The sequence below is a fragment of the Neomonachus schauinslandi genome, chromosome 12 (genome assembly GCF_002201575.2).
Source record: "Neomonachus schauinslandi chromosome 12, ASM220157v2, whole genome shotgun sequence".
Lineage (NCBI taxonomy): Eukaryota > Metazoa > Chordata > Mammalia > Carnivora > Phocidae > Neomonachus > Neomonachus schauinslandi.
Window position 1 is genome coordinate 102,303,586 of NC_058414.1, and position 25,550 is coordinate 102,329,135.

Genomic DNA, 25,550 nt, shown 5'->3' on the forward strand with positions numbered 1-25,550 from the left:
GGCATTTTGGATTTGCCAAAGTCTCCAGCAGATACAGAAATTGGCTTTCAAGTGAACAAAATGTATTATCTAATCTCCTAAGGCACTTTTTCTCTTTGATGACCATTCAGTATATTAAGTACCAAGTGTACGCCCTTCATAATAAAAAACACTTTAGGTTGAGTGATTGAAAAGGCCCTTGGTACTTATGAAATGATGGGGAAGTTTTTAAAAAGTGATACATGATGCAAATGGAGAATATTTAGAAATTATAATCAAATTAAGAGTTTCGAAAAAAAATAATATATTTAAACTCAAAGTGAAGATGTCACATACAGAGAAGTATTAGTCTTCAAAGACTTTGTACAGGAGGCACTTAAATCAGATCTTAAAGGAAGTTATGAGCATATATTAGCAGGGGCTTTTAGGCATTCTGAACCAAGACATTAGTGAACTGTGTGTGGGGACAGCAAGAAGAAGCAGGACCGGGAGGGGGTTTGATGTCATGTCATCAACAACCCATCCAATAAAGAAATCTCTGAGCAACCCCTGGTCGATATGCTCAACAAATCTGTGTCGGAACATATTTACTCAGTATAGCTCAGTACTCTCACTGAAGAAGTTAGCAGTGGTTGTTAGGTAGTTCTTTATAATATTAATCTATAATTTATCCCTAGAATTTTCTATCCTTGGGTCTAATTATTTCTTTTGAAGCAGCCTAGAATCAATCTAATTCTTTTTTTCTTTTGACAATTCTTAAAATCTTAGAGAATGTAGCAATTATCTCCCTTCTCTATTCAGTTTAATTGAAAGAGCCTCAAGTTACAAATCGGAGAAAAGAGTTTCTAGCCACTATTCTGATATTTATTATCTTTGTAAGCGAAGGACAGCCAACCTGTCTGAGCTGCTGCTTATGTATAGTAAGTGCTCATTTGTCTCTGCCCAGGGCTGCCAGGGACTCAGATCTATGAAAACCATCTCAAACTCATGCTTTCCAGTTTGGGACATTTCTCCACAATCACCCCCTTTGTGAATTTCCTGGCTCTTATCTCAGGAACCCAGCCACAACAGTTATACCCCAATTCTCAGAGATCTGTGCCCAGGCACTTCGACAGTTTGGATAGTCTTATTTCTTCCTCACATCGCAGTTAATGTGGATGGGGCTGACCATAAGGGTTGCTCCATGTGGTACTCCAGGAATTGAGATTCTGTTCTCTACTGGGTGTGGCATCTGTAAGAACTCAGGTTCCTCTGCGATATGCTGTATCTTACTTATAACAGAGTCAGAAAAAGAATGGAGAGTTTTTCACAGGAGGTTTTAGAGCTGGCCCTAAAAGAGGCGTGCATCTCTTCTACTTGCATTTGCCATTGGTTTGGAGTCAGTCACATGACCCCATCTAACTGCCAAAGAGGCGGAGAAATTTAGTTGTGTGGCTAGGAGGAAAAGGGCCAAACCTGACAATAGTGTATATCCCTTCTGCCCCAATTTGTGCTAGAGTTCAGGCACACAGCCTCCGCGGACTCTGAGGAATGGAGCCAGGTTGAAGGCTTGAAGGAAAAGTCAGTAATTATGCTTTTCAAGCCTGTCTACCTTAGAGGTATGTGATATTGTCATTTGTCTATGTTACAGCATAAAATTGTACAAGTAAAAGAGCTTAAAATATGGTAAAGCAGCATAAAAATGAGTGTTAATGTCTTTTTAACAAATGATTCTGGGCAACTAGACAGTCATGTGCTAAAGAATGAAGTTGGACACTTACCTCCCACTATATACAAAAATTATCTCAAAATGGATCAAAGACCTAAATGTGAGCTAAAGCCATTCAACTCAGAAGAAAACAGTGGGGTAGATTTTCATGATACTGGATTTGGCTAAGGACTCTTAAATATTCATGAGCAACAAAAAAAATAGACAAATTGGATTTCATCAAACTTAAAAGCTTTTGTGCTTCAAAGGATGCCACCAAGAAAGTGAAAAGGCACCCCATCGAATGGGAGAAAGTAGTCTCAAATCATGTATCTGATAAGGAACTTGTTTCCAGAATATATAAGAATTCTTACAACTCAATACCAAAAAGACAATTAGCCCAGCTTAAAAATGGGCAAAGGATATCAACAGACATTTCTCAGAGGAAGATACACAGGTGGCTAATGAACACATAACAAGATGCACATCAGAAGCATAGTGAGATACCAGAGCACACCCACCAGGTGGGCTGGAATCAGAAAGTCGGATAATAGCAAGTGTGGGTGAGAATGTAGAGAAGTCAGAGCCCTCATCCATGGCTGGTTGGAATGTAAAATGGTGCAGCCACTGTGGAAACCAGTTTGGTAGTTCCTCAAACAAGTAAACATAGAGATACCGTTTGCTCAGCAATTCCTTTCCTAAGTGGAAACTGAAGAGAGGAATGAACGGTGGGAGAAGGCTAAGGAAAGAATGGAAGAGCACCTAGCTTCTCAGGTGGGTTTCCTTAGCTCAGTCTAAAGTAAACATATGCTAGGAAACTAAAAATGATCATGTTTAAGGCACTTGCACCAAATACTTAGCATGTGTTATCTCTTTAAATTATGATAGCCTAGAGAAGAAGGCAATATTATTGTCACTGATCTAGTAACTTATTCAAAGTCACACATTTAGTCAGGCCCAAAACCAGTTTGAACACGTGTCTTTCTGCCTCTGGCGGTGGAACAAAAAGGCCATGCTCTGTTTTTGAGACCTCAGAGCAGGTGAAGGAGCCCCAGGTCTGTATCAGGGCTATTTTGTGCAGGAGTCAAGTATGCCCTTCCTAACCCACATCAACCGATTTGTCAAGGAAATCACAGAATCATTGCACATGGCCCTATAAGGACGTGTGGGCAAATGAGGGAAGAGCTAAGAGAATGGGCAAAAGGGAAATCACCATATTGATGGTCAGACAGGGTCAGATTTGAGAGAATTTTTAACTTTAATTTTAGCTTTTATATTTTCAAATGAAATTGATTTATTCAAACATTAGTTGGTAATGTAATTTTCCTCATGCTATAGATAATCCTAATAGAATTTGTCAAAACATTTAAATTTTTGATACAACATGATCCTCTAGATGTGTGCTAGACAAACATTTGCCAGGAACTGTCACACAATCATTTCCATGACTCCTCAGGAAACTGGTATCTGCTTACCCCATTGGTCCAGTGACTGATGAGAAAAGTTAAAAGTCATTGAGATAGTGACAGACAGCTGGGTTTTCTTCTAAAATCATCACACCCAATTCCTAAACATTATACGTTTTTCTTCTAAACTGTGTATACTTTTAAACATAATTGTGTTTTAACTTTGATTGCCCAGTTAATGGGAAAAGCTTTAAGTCTGTAAGACAGATTCTTTATAATAGCACTGTGAAATCTGTGTTGGCTGTCAGCTAATCCTATCACAGGAATGACTGTTTTTTCTCCCTTCCTGGTGAACCAGAATGTCTCCATGTACTTCTGCATATAATGTTATGTAAAGTACTTTAAAGGATGTTATTTTTCATGATAGAATCACTGTTATTTCTAATAGTAATTTTTCCTTCACACTTGGTAGCTTTCAGGCAGACTGCCACATTACCAAAGCTTTGAACGTAAAGTTCCTCACTCACGGGTAAAGAAAAGACAATGATAAGCTAAAAATACCAGCTTAGTCCTCGTTACATTGCAATGAGTTATTCCCATTTGCGAAAGAGGAACATGTTTGTGGAGACAGCGTGTAGTTCTTTGTACAGACAGGACACTATCGGACCTTCAAAGCCCAGTCACTGCCCTACAAATAAAACCTCACATTATATCTTACCAAACAGAAAGTGCGTGAGCTGGGAAGAGAATGAGATCATCTTTTACAGTGACATGTTCTTCTTGAGAAGGAATGACTTCGTACTGAACACCATGGTTGCAGACTGTGGGCTGAACAGTCTCATCTGTTGACTGATGCGTTTTGTGAGGACACAAACAGCCACAGACTTCGAGATGTCAGCCCTTAGATTCTACACGAGGAGACAGACTTCACTGACCGTTGTGTGAGACCAGAGACTATAGGATGAATTCATTACCTGTAGGAACAGGAATAAGCACCGTATGTTTTGCAGTTTGGGGGTGACTGTATGCAAACAGTGAACACAGAAATACAATGTGTTTTCTTAAAAATATTTTTGAGCATCCTTCCAGCACTATACCGGTATTGACTCCCAACTAGTTCATTCACCACTTTCTTCTTCCTTTTCCTCAGCCTGAAGACCCTAATCCATTTCATTCTAGAAGCTCTTTGTTTCCTCTCGAGCCATTTGTGCTGTAAATAGAATGATTTTCTGTCTTCTATTCATGCTGTTGAACTTTTGTTTATTTCGCACTCCTGCTCTTTGTTAATGATTCATTATTCACACCAGAACCCCAGCCATGAGAGTCCACACTGCCCTATCTAGCCAGTCCAGTGGGGCAGGAGGGGGCTCTACCAGAACGCTATCAAAATAGGTTAACTGCTCTAAACTTCCCTCTTGGAAGTAAAGAGTTGAGCTTTGGGGTTTTTCCTGGTTTTGTTTTTATTTTTTAGTGAGCTCAATTAATGTTTTATTGGTGTGATGTGGGACAAATGTTGAAACAGAAAAAGATTTCAGGTGAATGGATTTCCTGCCCTGTTTCCCTTCATGGGGAGCGTAAGTACTAGCTGGCGTGGGCCAGAAGTTCTAGGAGTGAACAAGGACTTGAGGGTGCCTTCCCACCAGCTCTGATCACCCACCAACCATGGGGATCCAGAACACATGGGGAGGGTTTCCTACTACACAAAGCCCTGCCCTAATTCCAGCACCAACTCCATGGTACCTGGGCCTAGCTTGGCACCACACCCACATAGCTCTGTGTAGGGACGGTTTCCTTCTGATCTATACCTTACAGTCATCCAGGAGCAAGTGACTGGTCAGGGCACATGACTCCCAGCGGTGATTCAGAATAGCGTGCTGGAGAGACGTGGTGTATAAATGAAATAGTTACCTGAACCCACAGATCTTTCTTAAACGAGCATAATTTCTTTCATGCTGAGGTTTTTTTTGTTTTTTCCATGATCCCCAAAGTCATGAGCTTGGGTCCAAACAAAGTTAAGAAGAGGTTAATTATATAGTTGCACACTTTTTCAGACCCTCTCTCTTTTTCCCCATGCTCTACTTTAAACCTATGTTTCTGTTCCAGGAATTCTTTTTGCAATTGTTGTAAAATATGTATAATACAAAATTTACCCTTTTCACCATTTTTCAGTGTACAGTGCAGTAGCATTAAACACATTCACATTGCTGTGCGACCATCACCACCATCCACCCCAGCACTTTGACATCTTACAAAACTAAAATTCTGTCCCCACGAAACCCCAAACCCCGTCCCCCTCCCCCAGCCCCTGGCGCTCACGCTTCTACTCTCTCTCTCTCTCTGAGTTTGACCATTATTTGACTAGTAATCAGAACCATGTGATATTTTTCCCTTACCTCTGGTTTATTTCACTTACATGATGTCCTCAAAGTTCATCCATGTTGTAGCAGGTGTCAGGATTCCCTGCCTTTTAGTAGCTGACTAATATTTCAGTGTATGTGTGCGTGCGTGTGACATTTTGCAAATATGTTTGAGTCCCTGTTCTCACTTCTTCTGGGAACCCAAGAGCATGTGGTAATCCAGTGTTTCATATTTTGAGGAATCATCATACGTGTCTCAGGAATTCTTAATACTTCCAGAAATCACTCCAAATAATGGATGACCCAAAGAGACAATGTTGTTTCCATGCCATGTGACACCCCCCCCCACGAAATTAACCCTAAAGAAAAAACTGCTTCGTGTCCTAAAGAACAGAGGGTACATAGATCTCTCTCCAATTCAAGTACAGTTGCTTCTGTGTGTTAGTCTTTTCCTGCATTGTGCCGGAGCGGCTGCAGAAATGATCTAGCTTCAGGCCTCTTTAGAAGGGTCCAACGTAAGGTTTACGGCTGGGGACTCTGGGTGGCACCTTGTAAAGGCTGGCCACCACCGCCTGGAATGCTGGGCGACCAGAAGGTCTGTTCTGCTTCCTCGCCGAGCAGCCCCGCCTTGTCCTCATTTCTCTGTCGTGCTGTCACAGTCCACCAGGAAGCGAAGGGCCATGAGGCGTGGCAGCCGGAGGGTCAGGTTTTCTTCCTTCGCCATGAATAGGCAGTTACTCTTTCTGTGTTTGAGTTTCTTTATTGGAAAAATAAAGAAGCTGAGCATGTGAAGCCAGCAAGCACCCGCTTCTTTGGGCTCCGCGGTCCCCAGAGCCCATCTCCCCCCTGATCTCCCGGTTGCCGTGGCCGGAGCCCAGCCAGGTTACGGGCTGTGGTCCCTGCCACCCGCAGGCCTTCTAGCTCTTCCATTTTCTTTCCTCTCTTGATTCAGCCTGGTGAGATTCCAGCGAACTTGGGACAGAGTCTGGGTTTTTTTTGTTTGTTTCCTGATCTCTGTGGTGGCCCCAGTTTTGTTTAATTTGACTCCATTAGACTAGTCTATCATGTGATTTCTTAAAAAGGGGTTTTCCTGCTTTCCCCCACAGTCAAACCTACTTCTTCAACACCCACACGGAGTTCTGGCTGGTCCTCGTGTCAGACAGAAACATGCACACATTCCAGGATGCATGGAAGTGGGAGAGCTGAGATGAGACAGTGCTCCTCAGCCTGGGAAGGCACTCGGGGAATTGCATGCTGCTAAAAGGAGAAAAACAAGTTAGGGCTGCGAGTCAGAGAGACGTTAATGGTCTCCTAGGAGAAGTGTGCCACAGAAACGGGGTCAGGAAAACGTGACTTCTGGGCACTACCACCTGAGTCGTGAACGCTGGGGCTGAGTCCCAGCAGGAGAGACAACCTGGCACGTCTCCCTAGGGAGGAACAGTCATTTATCCAGTTGTGAAGATCCTGCGCTTTGATTTAGCACATGGAGCAATGAATAAGACCGGGAACATTATGAGAAATGGAAGATGCATGAAATGCAAAAATAAAAATAAAACTGAAACATTGGTTTGCTCATGGTTTAAGTGGACAACAGAATAGAATAGAAACATAAGCAGAAATCACATTGTCAGACCTGCAAAATTTGCTCTTCTCTCTGGACAGTCACGGGTGACATTGCTGAGAGGACACAGGGCTCTGATGTCCCTTTGGTGTCGATTATTTTAGCACTTTGGCATTTTGGGTGTGGCAGTCTGTCTTTGGCTGTTCCACGGCACCAAAATGTCATGCCTGATTTTCCAGTTTCACTCACACACCCCAGACTTTTCTCTATCACAATTTTATTTTTTTTTTCTTTTGAAATATTTCTGGTGTGTTGGCTGAAAGAAAACAGATCAAAACGTGAAATAACATGGTCTTTCCCCTCAAGGGATGATGACACAGGAGGCAGGCATCATGGAAAGAAAACCGTGAGACAAGGGCTAGTGGAACAAAGGTTGCGCGTGGACCCAGGCGATCGCCTATTTGCCTCAGTTCCTCGAGCAGTCCTGAGCCTGTGGGAGGAACACCCCCAGCCAAGAGCTGTTTGCCGATCTCAGTTAGAATCACAGTGGGCTTCCATTAAAGGCAGAGGGCACTAAGTCGTGTCCCACCCTGACAGGCCCGGGAGAGGGTTTCCTTGAGGCAGGAGGGAGGCGTAACCAGCCCGACCACTGGGGCCAGGGTGAGCACACGCTAAGGGGTCCGCAGCACCTGCGGCGTCTGGCCCAGAGCGTGCCTGGAAAGCAGCTTGCTAGTGGACTGGATTGGATAAGCAAACCCAGGGCAGGTTTTTTCATAAAATCAGATACTTTGCACCAGTTAGGGAGTCGTGTGCACATGTGTATGTGTCCACGCTCACGTGAGAGTTGCTGATGTTGATCTAGTTGACGTGATTCTATTCTATAGAATAAATGAAGTATAACGATATTGTTTGGGGAGGAAATATTCCTTTGTAGTTCCACGGTGTTGCAAGGAGGTAAGAGAGCCTGCTTGGGCGAACCCAGCTGATCGTTGTACCATTCCTGTTCAATATACAGCAGAGTACACATGTGAATCACAGCCACCGAATGGACTGAAAGCGAATGCAAACAAACAAGACCAGGGGTAAAGGAAAGCGATAGAACTTGGGCACTCATAAAAAAATCCATTCCCTAATAGAGTAAACACATATTCCACTGCAAGTTACAATTTTCAACATCATTTACCCTGTACCTCCACTATTCAGAAAGGCAGCTCTAATAAACGAGATGCAGTGATGACCTTTATCAGCTCTTGCAATAGCTATAAACTGAGCTGAACATCCCCATCAGCTAACAGGACAGAACTCATTACTGGCCAAAGATCGCAACGCTGCCTTTGACAGAGATGTGTACCATTAAAATGAACGCTACTTCACTCATAAAGACAATAGCTCACCATGGGAGACCTGAAACACCATTCATCGATTTTGTGGATAACTACAATAACATCACCTAAAGATGAGCTGAGCCTTATTGTGTATGTTTGTAAAATTACAGTGCAGATCATTTTGTCATTTTTTGAAAGAGTTGATTTGTTGCTTTCTTAAATTACAATCTTTATCAGTGGCATGCATGGAATATAATTGTCAGATTTACGGAACTGACAATTCAAGTTTAGTTATCCTCTTGTCTCAAAGACTTTAGAAAGAAACTTACATCCATGAGATTAAGTCAAGATTTTTAACTTTAAAAATTTTGGGTAAATACAGAAATTTTTTTTTGCAAATTTTAGCTTTTTTTTTTTTTTTTTTTTTAGCAGTAACACCTGGAGTGTGCTGAATTTGGGAATAAACCAGGGTTCATATATTCAGGTTATGTCATTTGCACTGGGGTGATTATTAAAGCAGTTATAAGTGTTTTAGATGATAAATTACACAGCTATATTAGGAATATATGAAATAGAAGGACTGTAGCAATCCTTGATCTGCAGGTTAGTTTTGTCAGGTTCCATGTGTAAAGCATTCCTTCAAACTCCTGTGACTTTTCATAGGAAGACACCCATTACCCAGATGCTGGATGTTTTCTTCGAATAGTGTCGGTAGTGCTTAATACTTAGTATTACTTAAAACTGAACCGGACATGGTTCTAATGTCCTATAAGCGAGGTATCGTTCGCATCCCCATTGTTGTCAGATGGGAATATTGAGAGAAAAGTCGAGTAGCCTGAGTTCACACAGTAGGAAAGGTGGGGATTTTTTAGTACACTTCAGGTTAACGATCTACCGTGAGAGATGGGTCCTCACTTCACGGTGAAACCAGAGCGGGACTGCAGTGCCTGTCACCACGAGATGCATATGACTGGCGTGTGGCCGGCGCTCCACCCCTGTGGGCACAGTCACCACCCAGCTGTCCCCCGGCTTGCAATCGAGACTAGACCTTCTCTGCCAATCCCCACAGAGCATCGGGGGTCAGGGCCAGGGTCAGAAGACGGAGGCGGATTTATAACCATGATGCCATCTGGTAACCTTCTGAGGCCCCTCACCTGGTGGAGCAGCCTGGCCAGTGGGCGCGGGATGCTGAGCTGTTCTCCTTGGCAGGGCCAGCTGCCCGCACCATCACCTCAGACTTCCCGTCCTGCCCAAGCAGACGGACCCAGGCAGCCTCGCTCCGTGAGGAGGGATCCACTTTTGACGTCTCACAGTTGTCACTCACACCGGATCTTCTCTGAAAGTGATGGCCCACCAGTGTCCACGGTATGATCAGGTGCTTGGAGGCCTGACAGATGTGAATGAGCCCGTCTGAAGGAGTGAAGGATTCCTTCCCAGTGCTGCCTACTTTTCCTGGGAGAGAGGAGGGTGCTTCTGATCATTTGCTTCTCTGTTCTACCACCCCACCGAATAGACAGAATTGTTTCCTGTCGTGATTTTCTCCATTCCGTATAATATCAGCCTGCATGCTGTTTGCATTTGGGTTTTTTTTCTTTGCTGTTAAGTCAGAGAGGTGAGAGCTGTGTAGAGTTGAGCTTTTCACAGACCGCACTCAAAATTCTAGAATACAGTTCATAACATTTCTTTCCTTCACAAATAAAACAATAGGCGCCTGATTGGTAGAAAGCCACACTCACTCTCCTCGGCATAGACCTGAGTGCTGCTGGCCAAAGCCCTGTTCTTCTCTTTCCCCATTTGTGGCTGGTCTCAACTGACCAGCATGGTTACCCTTCTAGGAAAATGAGGTGGTTTATTCTGGAAAATGAACAACTGAGAGATAAAGTAACGTGACTCAGCAGAGCACTGCCACAGGATTAAACCTGATTCTCCTGACTCCAAATCCAGAGTCAGAGTGTGATTGTTACCTCTTTATTCAGATTAGATTCATCTCTGAGCAAGAGGAAAATGAAGCTAATATTGGCTTAAACAAGATAGAAATTTACTTGTCAAATTTATTTCTCTTTCACATGTGAGTCAGAAGGTAGGACCTCTGCTCTAACTTGCTTTTATATTTCATCTGCAGGCTTACCCAAGGGTCCAAGATGGCTGCTCTAGCTCCAGCCATCATAAAGCATCCCTGCTAGCAGGTGTGAAAAAAGGAGAGGAGGACAGCATGCTCTGGTCCTGTAAGAACAGGGCTTCACAAATTTCACTGCCCACTTCCAGCATATCCACTCCATGGCAGAGCCTGAAAGAGAAGCCAGGTTCCCAGACTCCCAGACTCCCAGACCGTGCTTTTCCCCAACGGTCTATAGACCACCATGGGCACTTTTCATCTGAGTTTTTCTTGAAAGGAACGTTCCTGTCAAGTTTCTATCTCTCTGCCCACTCACGAGTCTTTGTCAGCAGAAGGTGATTTTTCTCACGGAAGCATAGATAAAGTAAGGTGGTCATTTCAGCTAGACCTCTAGGTATTTTATTTGCTAATTTGTCCCATCATAATCATTAGAGGGAATAATATTGATATGAAACCTGAGTTTACTTTCCCCAGTACTCTGCTGCCCTCGCATAATGCCTGCTGACAATCAGGTTATTCAAAAAAGTCTGTCTTCTATTTGTACTGGAAAACAGCGAAGTCATAGACCCCCCTGTTGATGAAGTGTGTCCATAGTTCAGCACTGACTCAGCTCTTAGCATTTCCATTAAAATCATAGCCCACAGACCATGTGATACGGCTTTTTTGAGAGTTACTGATTTACTAAAAGCTCTGGTATCGGAATGACATAAGTAACATCTGTCACTGACCACTGAATTTCAGAATCCCCTAATGATTCGGGAATTTTGAAGAATAACTGATTTTGATAAAATTTGGTGGCCTAAAAAACAGCATGTTTAACCTCATGTTGCTTCATTTCTAGACAAACTGGTAGCCAACATCACTTTTTACACAGTTTAGTCATTTTTTTCATAGCCCATCTGTGGACTTTTGTCCACACTATCTTGCACATACTGATCTTTAATTGAAGAAGAATTTTTTAAAGGTAGAAATCAAGAGGCTCATGATTTTAAGTTAATGTAAAGTAGACATGTGTCAAAGATTTCATTTTTTCAGGAATTAAGGAAAGAAGTAGGAAGATATAAAGAGGAAAATTAAAGACAGACACACATGTAGGCAGTCAGAAATGCTGGGGTGAATTTGGTGCAAAATTGGCTTTTTCTGTGGAGGTGGGGTGGGGCAGGGGGACCCAACTGCATCTCCAACAGGCAGGAATTATTTGCACCTTTCTGGCAAGAATCATTTGCATGGCTATCACTTCTCCCCAACTTACAGTCCTAAAATAGCTCAAAAACAGTGATAGGAGTGGACATCTAAAGAGGCAAACAGCCCAGGGGGTGCACCACACAATGCATTAATATTCTACCAAAGGAAACTCAGGAGTCTTTTTGCCCATTTCGGAGTCTTAAGATTTTTTTGTTTTGTTTTGGACACTTTTCATAATACTTGTGATTGATTCGCTCTAAGAGAAGTTTACTAAATTAAAAAAACCATTAGACTGTAATCACTTTAAAGCCCTTCAAGGAGTCTTGTATTTTTATAAAACCAATCAAAAATATCCTTAAAAACGTGTCATTAGCACAGGACTTCCTAGCTGATCTTTCCTTGTTCTATACCCACCTAAACCTTTTCCTTATAAAGCCTCCTTACCTGTATATTTTCTTTTATGATAGATTCAGGTGAAAGAAAATTCCAGAAAAAAAAAAAAGGCTAATTCTACAAATAAATTGTTTCTCTCCTTAGCCACATAAGCATATGGTTGTCAGTGTTAAATATGGAAAGAAGTGCTTTGTTTTTGAGTGGGGTTTTAGTATAATAAGCTGTTTAAAAGTCTAAATATGACTCCGTCGAGGCACATAAAAATTGTTCCCCGTAAGAAGAATGGAAATTTAAAAGATTTTAAAAGCTTTCTGGGCAGTCCATTAATCAAAGACAAAATTGGGCAATCTCAGATCTTAGGATGAAAATGAGTGAAATTTAAATCCCCTAAACATCATCTTTGAATTATAGCTACTTTTTCAAGTCATGTCCAGGCTGGGCTCAGTATATGTTGGAAGGTACTTGTCTGTGTGATTACCCAAGCTGTAAGAGTGGGTGCTGTGGTGTCATTTGTGGTCAGGATTTGAAGTCCACAAAATTTATAACCCGCCTTCTTCCATCTATCCACCCATTTCAGCCCCAGACAGCCCAGCTCACAATCTTTGTGATATAAGCCAGAAAAATAAATAGTATAGAACATTAAATTTTTTTTTAAGATTTTATTTATTCATTTGACAGAGAGAGACACAGCGAGAGAGGGAACACAAGCAGGGGGAGCGGGAGAGGGAGAAGCAGGCTTCCCGCGGAGCAGGGAGCCCGACGTGGGGCTCGATCCCAGGACCCCGGGACCACGACCCGAGCCGAAGGCAGACGCTTAACGACTAAGCCACCCAGGCGCCCTAGAACATTAAATTTTTAACTGTTTGGAATGCTTTGGCTCCTTTGGCTTGAAACACACATATTAACTTCAGCAGTGCTGCAAAGCCCGCCAGCGTCTGCCCAGGAAACCACCAAAGCCTCCATCTCAATACGCGAGTTGTGAGGGGCTGTGCATGGGGCCTTCTGTGTTGGAGTCCACCCCACTTTATTGTAGGTTCCTCAGAATTAGGGGCTATGTCATTTTATTTTCTGCTTCCTTTTTTATGAAAAACCTTAAACTAACAAAAAAGTAGAAAGGACATTTTGGTGAATACCCAAATAAGCACTAATCCATCTTAACACTTTTGCCATTTTGGTGCCTTCTATCAATTTTTTAGCTGAAAGTATTTACACATAAATTGTATCATTTTCTTTCCTCCCTGAATACCACACATGCATCTCCAAAATATGCCCTTCTTATATCCACAACAACTTATTCTCTCCAACAAACATGGCTGTAATTTTCTAATAGCGTTGAATTCCCAAGCCATATTCAGATTTCCTCCTTCCTTCTCCAAATACCTTCTATGACTTATTTTTTTCTCCCTGCTCGGATCAAATTAAGGATCATAATTATACTTGATTATGTCTCTTGAGTTTCTGCTAATGTAGAACAGCTCCGAGTTATTTCTCTATATTAGGCCAGTTGTGGTATGGACTCCTCCACACCCTGAACTTAGACTGTTTCCTCATGGAATGATGTAACACATTTGTCTACAGCATCTGGTTGACCCACTGGTGAAACAGGACTCTAAGGTGGATTTGTGGGTGAAACTGTGGCCCCCAAATTCCTCCACTGTAAACATGTGCTTTCCCATCAAGACTTGGTGTGTTTTCTCTGAAGTAATATTTTGGCATCAGGAAAATATTCCATCAACGTTCTTGGAATGGGTTTAGCATCCATTGAGGATCCTTACATAATAGGTGTTTCAGTGGGGGCTGCGAATGGTGAGTTCATAGATTCATCATGCCTTCCACATTTATGAGCTGGCAGTCTTCTGAAAGGAGGACCTCCCCCTCCTAAATGGGCTATGTGTCATCCCCTTGCATTACTGAAATAGCAGGATGATGCTTGATTATTCATTTTGGGGTTTTTTCCTCCAAATTTTTATTTAAATTCCAGCTAGTTAACATACAGTGATATTAGTTTCAGGTGTAGAATTTAGTGATTCATCACTTCCATACTTCACCCCGTGCTCACTACAGCAGGTGAACTCCTTAATCCTCATCCCCTATCTCACCCATCCCCCACCCACTCCTCTCTGGTGACCATCAGTTTGTTCTCTGTAGTTAAGAGTCTGTTTCTTGGTTTATCTCTCTTCCCCCCCCCCCCCATGTTCATTTGTTTTGTTTCTTAAATTCCACATATTTAGCAAGATCATATGGTATTTATCTCTCTGACTGACTTATTTCACTTAGCATAATACTCTCTAGCTCCATCCATGTCATTGCAAATGGCAAGATTTCATTCTTTTTATGGCTGAGTAATATTCCATTGTATATATATATACCACGTCTTCTTTATCCATTCATCAGTTGATGGACACTTGGGCTCTTTCCATAATTTGGCTATTGTTCATAATGCTGCTATAAACATTGGGTGCATGTGTCCCTTCAAATCAGTATTTTTGTATCCTTTGGGTAAATACCTAGTAGTGCAATTGCTGGGTCATAGGATGGTTCTATTTTTAACGTTTTGAGGAACCTCCACACTATTTTCCAGAGTAGCTGCATCGGTTTCCATTCTCGCCAACAGTGCACATCTTTGCCAACACCTGTGGTTTCCTGTCTTGTTGATCTTGGCCATCCTTACAGGTGTGAATTGACATCTCATTGTAGTTTTGATTTGTATTTCCCTGATGATGAGTGATATTGAACATCTTTTCATGTTTAGCTATCTGGATGTCTTCTTTGGAAAAAATGTCTATTCACATCATTTGCCCATTTTTTAACTGGATTATTTGGTTTTGGGGAGTTGAGTTTTATAAGTTCTTCATATATTTTGGATACTAGCCCTTTATCAGCTATGTCATTTGTGAATATCTTCTCCCATTCCATAGGCTGCCTTTTAGTTTTGTTGTTTCCTTTGCTTTGCAGAAGCTTTTTGTTTTGATGTAGTCCCGATAGTTTATTTTTGCTTTTGTTTCCCTTGCCTGTGGAGACATGTCTAGTAAGAAGTTGATACGGCTGATGTCAAAGAGGTTACTGCCTGTGTTCTCTAGGAATTTGATGGTTTCCTATCTCACATTTAGGTCTTTCATCCATTTTGAGTTTATCTTTGTGAATGGTGTTAGAGAATGGTCGAGTTTCATTCTTCTGCATGTGGCTGTCCAGTTTTCCCAGCACCATTTGTTGAAGAGACTGTCTTTTTTTCCATTGCATATTCTTTCCTGCTTTGTCGAAGATTAGTTGTCCATAGAGTTGAGGGTCCACTTCTGGGCTCTCTATTCGGATCCATTGATCTATGTGCCTGTTTTTGTGCTAGTACCATGCTCTCTTGATCACTACAGCTCTGTAATATAACTTAAAGTCTGGAATTATGATGCTTCCAGCTTTGCTTTTCTTTTTCAAGGTTGCTTTGGGCTATTCAGGGTCTTTTGTGGTTCCAGACAAATTTTAGGATTGTTTGTTCTAGCTCTGTGAAAAATGCTGTTGGTATTTTGATAGAGATTGCCTTGGATGTGTAGATTGCTTTGGGTAATACAGACATTTTTAATTACATTTCAGAGTAAGGGCTCAATATCATAGTTACCTCCAACTGAGTTGCTTTTTTTCATTTTTTTTTTTAACTTTTGGGAGTTCCATTATGGATTCCTGAACTTCTTTATAGATTCAATGTGTTTTAATGAACTATGGTATTCTTTTTCTGATGTTCAAATTTTACCATCTTGGACCTGAGAGCCCTTCCACTGGTTCTGTCTTGTCTGTAGGGCCACCCAAGTGTTGTATAACAAACTGCATACCCTCAGTGAGACACAGAATAAACATTTATCTTTCACACAGTGGGTGTCAGCCAGTGGTTGGTTAGGCGACTCTGCTTATCTGCTGGCTGATTTGCTTCCAGGGCTGGATGACCAGCTGGCCCCTGGCTGATCTGGAATGGCCTCTTCGCAGTGACTGGGTAACTCAGCTGTGCTCCACATCTGTTTCTCTTCCTGGGGCCCAAAGACTGGGCCAGACATGTTGGTCCCACAGCCGTGGCAGACAAGTCAGACTGTGCAAGTGCTCCTCAGGTGTCTGCTGGTTCCTATTCCAGTGACCCATTCAAGGCATGCATCTGAGCCCACAGTCAAGAGAAGGAGCCTGGCAAAGCTGGACACAAAGGCTGTGGGCAGGATGGGCTGAAGAATTAGGGCCATTTCCGCAGCCTACTCTGTCTTATGGTCTGTGTCCCCATCGGTCCCTGAACACTTCCTTGCTTCCTGGCCAATGAGCTCTTCTAGGTTCATATTGTACTTTGTGTGCCTCGGATCTAGAAATGCCCATTTCTTTAGTGTTCCTGCTCTTTTTCCTAAGAATGGTGCTTAGAAACCCAAATCTGAGTATCTGAGATAATCACACATTTAGACACCTTCTGTGGACAAACCTAGCAAACAAATACTCTAAAAAAATAAGCAAATGTGTGTCTGTATTGATATTTCTGACACAGATTTAACTGTACAGTGTTTTAGCTTTTAACCAAACGTAATGACTTTAAATGTGGATCTGTTTTCTCTTATATATGGAAATCTCACTTTCTCGTAACATTAATAGAATTACTTATGTGCTTGGGATCATGTCTTATAGCACAATGTTGTGGTTAATATGGAACTTGACTGTAGCCAGCATACACTAATTACCATCTGATTGGCAATTGTAATTGTACACATCCTTAAGTCGGGGAACATGGCCAATTCGTGGTGCATACTGATTTTGTTTAGTGGGAAATGGTATTTCTGGACAACAGTGTGGGTGTAGGGATTACAGATCAAGTTTTTATATTTTATGACCATCATATGGATGGTGACTTTCTTAGGAAACATGTTGTATGCTATGTGTTATCAGAATACATGAATACAAGTGATTTGTATCTGAGAAGAAAATAAAATAAGCAATAAATAGAACAGTGTTTCTATTAGCAGTTATTTAAAATTAAAAGAAGATAAAGAAAAGTCAGATTTACTCCAGTTATTATGTGCACTATGTTTCTGAGATTAAAGTCTATTCCTCTGAAGCAATTCTTTGTGATACTTATAGAATTGAGGATACTCTTCAAGACCAACTAGCATGTACAAGTCCTACTTGGCAATGAGGACTACATATCTCGATTGCTAAGGAATCTATAGTACCATAAAGCCATGCATTTTAAATTTTTTTCATCATGGGAAAGACCTTTGAAAGGTTTCTAAAAAATACATTAATATCAGGCAAAAATAAGCATCAAATGAAGTCAGCTGATATATGATACTCCGAGGAAATGACTGGAATTTTATCTTATTTTTGGAAGAGCAAGAAAAATCATGTGTGACATTGCTACGTATTTTTCTACCACAATTTGGGGAAAAAAGAAAATGAAAAGCAATCATCTTCCTTGTGCTAGCTACCCAGGCCATTTCTTTCCTTCTTTAATTATTTAGCTTTAAAAAATGAAGTACACAGAACAATTAAATTCATGATATATTTTAAATGCAGCCTGCTGAATACTCGACGTATGAAAAATAAGTAGCAACGGGTGATGCGACACAAGACTTTCTTTGGGAGATCTTTTCCTAAGGACTTCACTGTCTGTGTTTGTTAGAATCCCCATCGAGCCTGGCTTTTTGGTTTCGCTTGCCTGTCCTCAGAGCATCCAGAAGCACTTTGCGCTCCCCCTGGGGCACCTCACTGCACCGCAGTGAGGGGATAAAATAACTATACCAGGATCTCAGGAGGCACAAAAGGTATCATTTTTGAATCCACCATCCCCATGCCTCCCTCCTTTGACCTCGTCTGCCCGGAGCAGTCTCTCTCACACAGCAGGTCTGCCGACCGCGTCACATGCAGGTTGCATATTTGGTGAATCAGACATGTGATGGTGTTAATTTGGTGACTGCATCATGCATTTTGAGCATCTGGTTTCCTGTCAGTCATTATACTAGGTTTTAGGGGTAGAAAATCAGAAAGGTGTGGCCTCTTCCCTTGCATCAGGCTCTCTCGTGGAGGAGACAGAGTTCTAACAGCCAACAAAGAACAGCAAGGCTGCATGAACATAAAGTAGGAGGAATGGGGAGTGGAGTGGAGCAGAGAGGGACTCACCCTGCCTGGCAGAGGCATGAAAATCTTCGCAAAGGAGAGGCCTTTGTGCTAAGCCCAGACAGATCTTCCCTGGCAGGAGTGGGAGAAGGGCATCGTGGGCCGGGCGGAGGCATGGAAGGCGGGACACAGTTTAAGATGCTTAATGGGGGGTGGCGGCAAATTAAAATGGGAAGAGAAACCCAGGCCAGAATGTGAAGGACCTTGAACATCAGGCTAAGGACTTTGGCCAAAGCAGTCTCTACCAAAGGACTCAGGGGAAAAAAAAAAATTAAAAGGAGGCGTGTCCTCGTGTGCTGGGAGCAAGGAGCCAAGGGAGCGGGTCGCATGGGGAGGCCACTGGAGGCATCCACGGTGAAGGTGGTGGCGGTCAGACCCAGGGCAGGAACACTGCAAGCCAAGAGGACGTGGTGATTTGAGAAGCCTTCAAAGGGGGTATGTGCAGGTGAGGAATGGAGTATTGAAGACAAGAGACGAGAAGGAGGCAGAGATGACTCCAAGTCTTCTGCAGAGACCAGAGTAGCAGCTGATACCTACTGAGAGCCTGTCCTGGGTCAGGCACTGTGTCGAGCTCATCTCAGGTATTATGTACATTATGGCACTGAATGTTCACACGTGCAATTTAAGGCATATACCATTATTTTGTCTATTCTTCAAAAGAGAAATGATTTTTAAAAGCATTATTAGGGATAGAAAATGCAGTTAAAAATAAACCTTGCAAATCACCAAGAAGATAAGAAAATTCTAAACTTGCACTCATCTAGTAAGTTACAAAATGTACAAAACAAAACGCGGACGATTAGCAAGAGAGAATTAATAGATCCATCATCATACTAGAAAATTTCAGTATAGTGGTTTTTTTCTTAAGAAAAGGTGAAGCACACAAAAAATAGGCTAGGAATGAGGCAATTTAATGATACAACCAGATAGTTAATTTAAAGACCGCATATAGCACCCTGTATCTTAAAATTAGAGAATATCCATTCTCTCAAGAAATCTTTTACAAAAATGAATTATGCATCAGGCTATAAACCAAACTCAACAAATTTCAAAGAATTAGTAATACAAGTTTTTCTAACAAATGTAGCAAACTACAAGTCAATAACAAAAAGAATGTTTTGCATACATTTGCAAATTAGAAATTCTAAATAAGTCCTAGGTTGAAGAAGAAACCGCGACAGAAACTAAAAATGTGTAGAACAAAGCAGTAATGAGAATACTGCCCATTAAAACGTGTGGACTCAAAGACATAATTAAGGAAATGTATAGCACCAGTTGTGATTATATTAGAAAAATAGAAATGCTGAAATTAAGAAGCCAAGTGTCAAACTTAAAAGTTAAGAAGAGAGGATAATGAGACAGGGTAGAACAGAGATTAATAAGGTAGAAACAAAGGCGCACTGCTGTCTCTGACCCGCGAGCCACAGATGCAGGGAAGAGAATCAAAGCAGTTCAGCTGCAGGTAAAATACTTGAATCGAGAGTAAAGCTGCTGCCCAAAGTTGGCAGCTCACGCCTAGCAAAGAAGATTACCTGGTGTAGCACAGGAAACCACACTCATTAGAGAATATTAACAAAACCCAGAGTGTCCAGAAATTGATATCCATAATGTCTAGGATATAGTGCAAAATCACCCTACTTACAAAGACCCCAAAAAGGAACACACTTTCAGCATAAAAGAAAATTGAGTCTGACCCCAAAAGGAAACAGATTTCGGAACTGATAGACAAAGATCTTAAAATATATATTATAATTATGCTTAATGAATTAACATGAGCATGTTTTCAATGAATGAAAATCTCAGCAGGGAAATGAGAAATCTCCACAGAAAAACAGAAGCAGTAAAAAGAACAAAATGGAAAATCCTAAACATAAGAACATAGATGCTGAAATGTAAAAATGCACTGGTTGGCGTTGATAGTCAAATATCATGACAAAGGAAAGACAAAGCGGCTTTCATGACAGATCATTAGAAATTATTCAAAGTGAACAGAGGAAAAAATTTTTAATGAACAGAGCATCAGAGACTCTTAGATAATATCAAGATTCCCAATATATGTGCAATTGGAGTTACTGGGAGAGGAGATGGATAAATAGAAAAAATATTTGGCAAATTAACAGCTAAAGATTTGATGAAGACATAGATTTTGCAGATACAAGATGCTCATCACACACAGTAAACACATAGAAGCCCAATCAAAAGTGCATTGTAGGACGCCTGGGTCGCTCAGTCAGTTAAGTGTCCACCTTCAGCTCAGGTCATGATCCCGGGGTCCTGTGATCGAGCCCCGCATCGGGCTCCCTGCTCGGCAGGGAGTCTGCTTCTCCCTCTGCCTCTCCCCCAACTCATTCTCCCTCCCTCTCTCTCTCTCTCTCTAATAAATAAATAAAAATATTTTTTAAAAAAGTAGTTTGTACTTGGGCTGTTGGAAACCAAAGGCCACAAATCAATCTCGAAAACAGCAAAAGAAAAAATGCATAGGAATAGCATGCAGGGAAATAACAATTCAATTAATACCTGACTTCTCATTAGAAACCATAGTGACCAGAAGAAAGTGAAACAAAATTTTAAGAGAAAAAAATAAAAACTATCAACCTAGAAATCTATATTAAGTGAAAATATCCTTCGGGGCCCCCTGGGTGGCTCAGTCAATTAAGCGACTGACTCTTAATCTCAGCTCAGGTTTTGATCTCAGGGTCATGAGTTCAAGCCCCATGTTGGGCTCCACGCTGGGTGTGGAGCCTGCTTAAATGGCTAACTGAACATAATAAAATAATAATAATAATAATAATATTTTTAAAATAATTAAAAAATTTTTTTTTAAATTAAATTTAAAAGGAGAGAAAACATCCTTCAAAAATGAAGGTTAACCGAAGATATTTTCAGATAAAACCAAGTTCAAGGACTCGATTGCCAGCAGATCCATACAACCAAACACCTAAAGCAAGTTCTCAAGAGGATAGGAAAATGATAATACCTGGTATAAACTCAGATCCTAATGAAGTATAAAACGCATCAGAAATGTCAAATAATGGGCAAATGCAAAACACATTTTTTCCTTTTTGACTTTTTCTTCTTAATCTCTTCATCAACGATATACTGTTACAAACAGTAATTGTGACACCTTGTGGAAGATGTAAAGTATCTAGATGTAATCCACATGACAATGATAACAGCATGGGACTGGATGTGCACTGAAAACTTGCCAGATTTCTGGATTTCTTGAGAAGTGGTACATTATTAACTCATTGCAGACTGAAAAGTGGAGTATAGATTCTAATCCCTAGTACAAGCCCTAGAAGAAATGCAAAGAAATACAGCTAAAATAGGGAAAATAAAATTCTGAGGAGTATCTGACAATGAAGTGGAAGGCAGAAATAAGAAAGAGGGAAATAAGAAGTGGAGACAAGCCACACACACACAGGAACACAGCCGTATCAATAATTTCATTACATGTGCCTCCGGGACATTTATGAGGATAGACCATATATGGACCACAAAAATGTCTTAATGAGTTTCAAAAGACTGAAATCATGTACAGAGTATTCTTTGATCCCGTGAATTTAAATTAAAAATCTATAAAATAAGAGGGCCCGAATAGCTTTATATACTTGCAAATTAAACACCATGTTTCTAAATAATCACTGGGCCAAGCAGACATTGTGGGGCGGGGGAGGGGGGAGGGGAGGGACTAGAAATAATTTGAACTGAATAATAATGTAGCTCAGTGTATCAAAATTCGTGAGATATAGCTAACACCATCCACAGAGGGAAATTTTTAGCTTTGATAGTTTTATTAGAAAGGATGGAAAATCAAACCAAAGATCTTTGCTTCCTCCTTAAACTGGAGAAAGAAGAGAGAATTAAAACCAAAGCAAGTGGCAGCACAGGATAAAAAAAAGAATGTAATTCTATGAAATAGAATAAAGAGTAGAAATGGTAATGTCATTTGAATTAACGCAGTCTGCATGGTGTTGTTCGTTCAGCAACTGATGATTGTGTGAGATGCCCAGACCATCACACTGGCTCCCTATTACCACCTTCACTCAGAAAGACAGTATTTTTTCTCCCCATTGTGTGCCCGCCTCCCCACCAGCAATCCTGTCCTTCAGAAAATGTACTCTTCCGTTTACAGTAGGTACACACACGCCTCAGTGTCTGCACATGTACCCCGACAACCATACTGATCAGCGTAGGTGTTTTACTGACTTCCTAAGGGGCTATTTGAAATCTCGGTTGGTCATGCCAAGGACCACTGTCACCGCCGCTGAGGGTGGGATGTACAGTTACAAGGATGCGCATGACCAAGACATGGTCAGCTCCTCCAGGGGCTGCAGGGAAGGTTATGGACTAAGTGGAGGCAGTCTTGCAGGATACGGGTGTAGGTGTGAGCAGATGTGTGTATGCATGTACAGATTTTACCCAAGCTCTAGATACAAGAGATCAGTCCCCTTTGTGCCAAGTATTGCCTCTGCTTTCTGGTAGCGAGTTTCTTAATTAATCTGCTCTGTGTGTCCACTCTGTGTGTTCTACTCAAGAAAGTTCGAGATTGTCCTAGAGACGTTATGGGCATGTGCCGTACTGCTTTATGTCTCAGTGTGTAGAGTAGGAGAAAAGATTCAGAGAGAAGCTTCACGTGAGTTTGTATGGAGAGCAGCTGAATATACTTTTCCAGATTAAAAGGACCCTTTGATGAAACACAGGATCTATTTTTGTCAGAACTAGTTGATTCCTTTGGTGAAAGTGTCCATCAGAAGCCCACTGAGTTCCTTAATGTCTCGTGTTTCCTTTTTATTTCCTCTCTTGTAGATAAAGAATTCATCTACAGAGAACAGAAAGGAAGTGTGATCCTGCGGAATGTTGAAACAAATATTTCTACAGTGTTAATAGAAGGCAAAAAAATTGTAAGTACTCTCTCTAATGACCAGGATAATTTCAGTTTTCCCTCCTGCAAGTCAATAAAGCAGAAAATGACTTTGGGTTTCAACTTTTAGTAGGAGCCGAGCAGAAGCAATAAACTTGTAATTCTACAGCCTGAGCTACTAAAGATAATGTGAAATTGAAGCCACGCTAATTTAATAAGATGAAAGCAGTTTCTTCCAGCATGTGGGACATTTCTCTGCAGGTGTTTGAAACAAGTGTTGCATACCATATATAATTGGAAGATAACGTCCTAAGGCTTTAGACATTTACAGAACAATTGCAATAATGCACAGAGAATACTTCAGGAGGCCTTGCTCAATCTCATTTTTGTTTTTTTTTTTAACTCCACATGCAAAGGGAATTTTTTTTTTAAAGATTTTATTTATTTATTTGAGAGAGAGAGAATGAAAGAGAGCACATGAGAGGGGGGAGGGTCAGAGGGAGAAGCAGACTCCCCGTCAAGCAGGGAGCCCGATGCGGGACTCGATCCCGGGACTCCAGGATCATGACCTGAGCCGAAGGCAGTCGCTCAACCAACTGAGCCACCCAGGCGCCCTGCAAAGGGAATATTAATTTAGGCACTGACTGCGCCCGCTCTGATGACATTAAGGGATGTTTATTCTTTAAAACGAGTACTGAGTCGATATGAATGCCACCGCTTTGGAATCTGGAAAAAACTGATTTCCCAAAGATTTAAGTAACATTAAGATTCAGAGTTCATGTACAGCTGAAGATATTTATTAAAAACCTTCACTGAAGTTCTGCACCAAAAATCAATTTGAAGAGAATTCACTTTTTTCTTTTACAGTATGTTTATGCTCATCATTATAAAGAGTAAACTTCCAGCTTTAGGGAGTGCATTGCTCTCTTGTCCAATACACAAGGATTTGGAATCAGAACGATCATTACACACCTCTGATGTGAATCAGGAGACAGGTGCCCTGAAATCCGAGAATCCAGGCATTAGACGAAAACCACAGGAAAGATTAGTCAGCTCCCTGGTTTTACAGATAAGGATCCGGAGCCCAGAGCTGGGGAGTGAGCTTTTCAGGGTCCCACAGCTGGTTGGTGACCCCATCCCCCAGCCCATGGAAATGCTACTCTACCTCCTCCCCCTCTTCAAGAACATTCAACTCCCTAAATATTTTTATTTCATTTATTTTTGGTGTAAACATACTTTTTTCTTTTTTTTTTTAAGATTTTATTTATTTGGGAGAGAGAGAGAGAGCACAAGAGGGGGTAGGGTCAGAGGGAGAAGAAGACTCCCCGCTGAGCAGGGAGCCCGATGCAGGACTCAATCCTGAGACCCCGGGATCATGACTTGAGCCAAAGGCAGATGCTTAACCAGCCGAGACACCCAGGGGCCCAACATACTTTTTTCTTTTTTTAATTTTTTATTTATTTATTTATTTTTATTATGTTATTTTAGTCACCATACAATACATCATTAGTTTTTGATGCGGTGATCCACGATCCATTGTTTTCGTATAATACCCAGTGCTCCATGCAGTACGTGCCCTCCTTAATACCCATCACCGGGCTAACCCATCCCCCCATCCCCCTCCTCTCTAGAACCCTGTTTGTTTTCTCAGAGTCCATAGTCTCTCATGGTTCATCTCTCCCTCCGATTCCCCCCCTTCATTATACTTTTTTCTTTTCTTTTTTTTTTAAAAGATTTTATTTATTTATTTGACAGAGAGAAAGATAGCGAGAGAGGGAACACAAGCAGGGGGAGTGGGAGAGGGAGAAGCAGGCCTCCCGCGGAGCAGGGAGCCCGATGGGGGGCTCGATCCCAGGACCCCGGGATCATGACCTGAGCCGAAGGCAGACGCTTAACGACTGAGCCACCCAGGCGCCCCCATTATACTTTTTTCTTAAAAAAAAAATACTTTTTGGGCGCCTGGGTGGCTCAGTTGGTTAAGCGACTGCCTTCGGCTCAGGTCATGATCCTGGAGTCCCTGGATCAAGTCCCGCATCGGGCTCCCTGCTCAGCAGGGAGCCTGCTTCTCCCTCTGACCCTCCCCCCTCTCATGTGCTCTCTTTCTCTCAAATAAATAAATAAAATCTTTAAAAAAAAAATACTTCTTGGGGTTTAGTATTAAATGGACCCTCCCTTTACCTAGACTGTTTGCTGGTATGAGGGAGGCCTAGCAAGGTTACATCATGGCGTCGTTCCCAAAATGATAGCTTTATCAAATTAAATCATATTCTGCAAAGTGAGACCCAAAAAGAAGGAATGTGCATGCATTTTTGCATTAAAAAAATCACCTTTGGTAGAATTACTCCCCTAAGAAAATCTCAGTCAACCCACTTAAAAATACTAAAATTGCAGAAATGGTTTTGTAATATTAATTGAGTGGAGAAAATGATCAGACAGTTGCTGAGGGCAAGTGCACTTTAATGTCAGCGTGTTACCCCTACCTCTGTGAGGACGCCAGGTTGGTACAAGCCAGGAGCCCTGCACGCAGCTGCACTTAGTAACAAAATAC

General features: G+C 41.5%; 1 protein-coding gene across 1 annotated transcript in view; it reads left to right on the forward strand.

The window, feature by feature from the left end:
* DPP6 (dipeptidyl peptidase like 6) overlaps nt 1–25,550 on the forward strand; it is a 694,644-nt gene that overhangs the window by 391,121 nt on the left and 277,973 nt on the right. Inside the window, exon 4 of the mRNA XM_021692851.2 lies at nt 22,948–23,042. Coding sequence (XP_021548526.1) covers nt 22,948–23,042 — 95 coding nt within the window. The remainder of the gene's footprint in view (nt 1–22,947; nt 23,043–25,550) is intronic.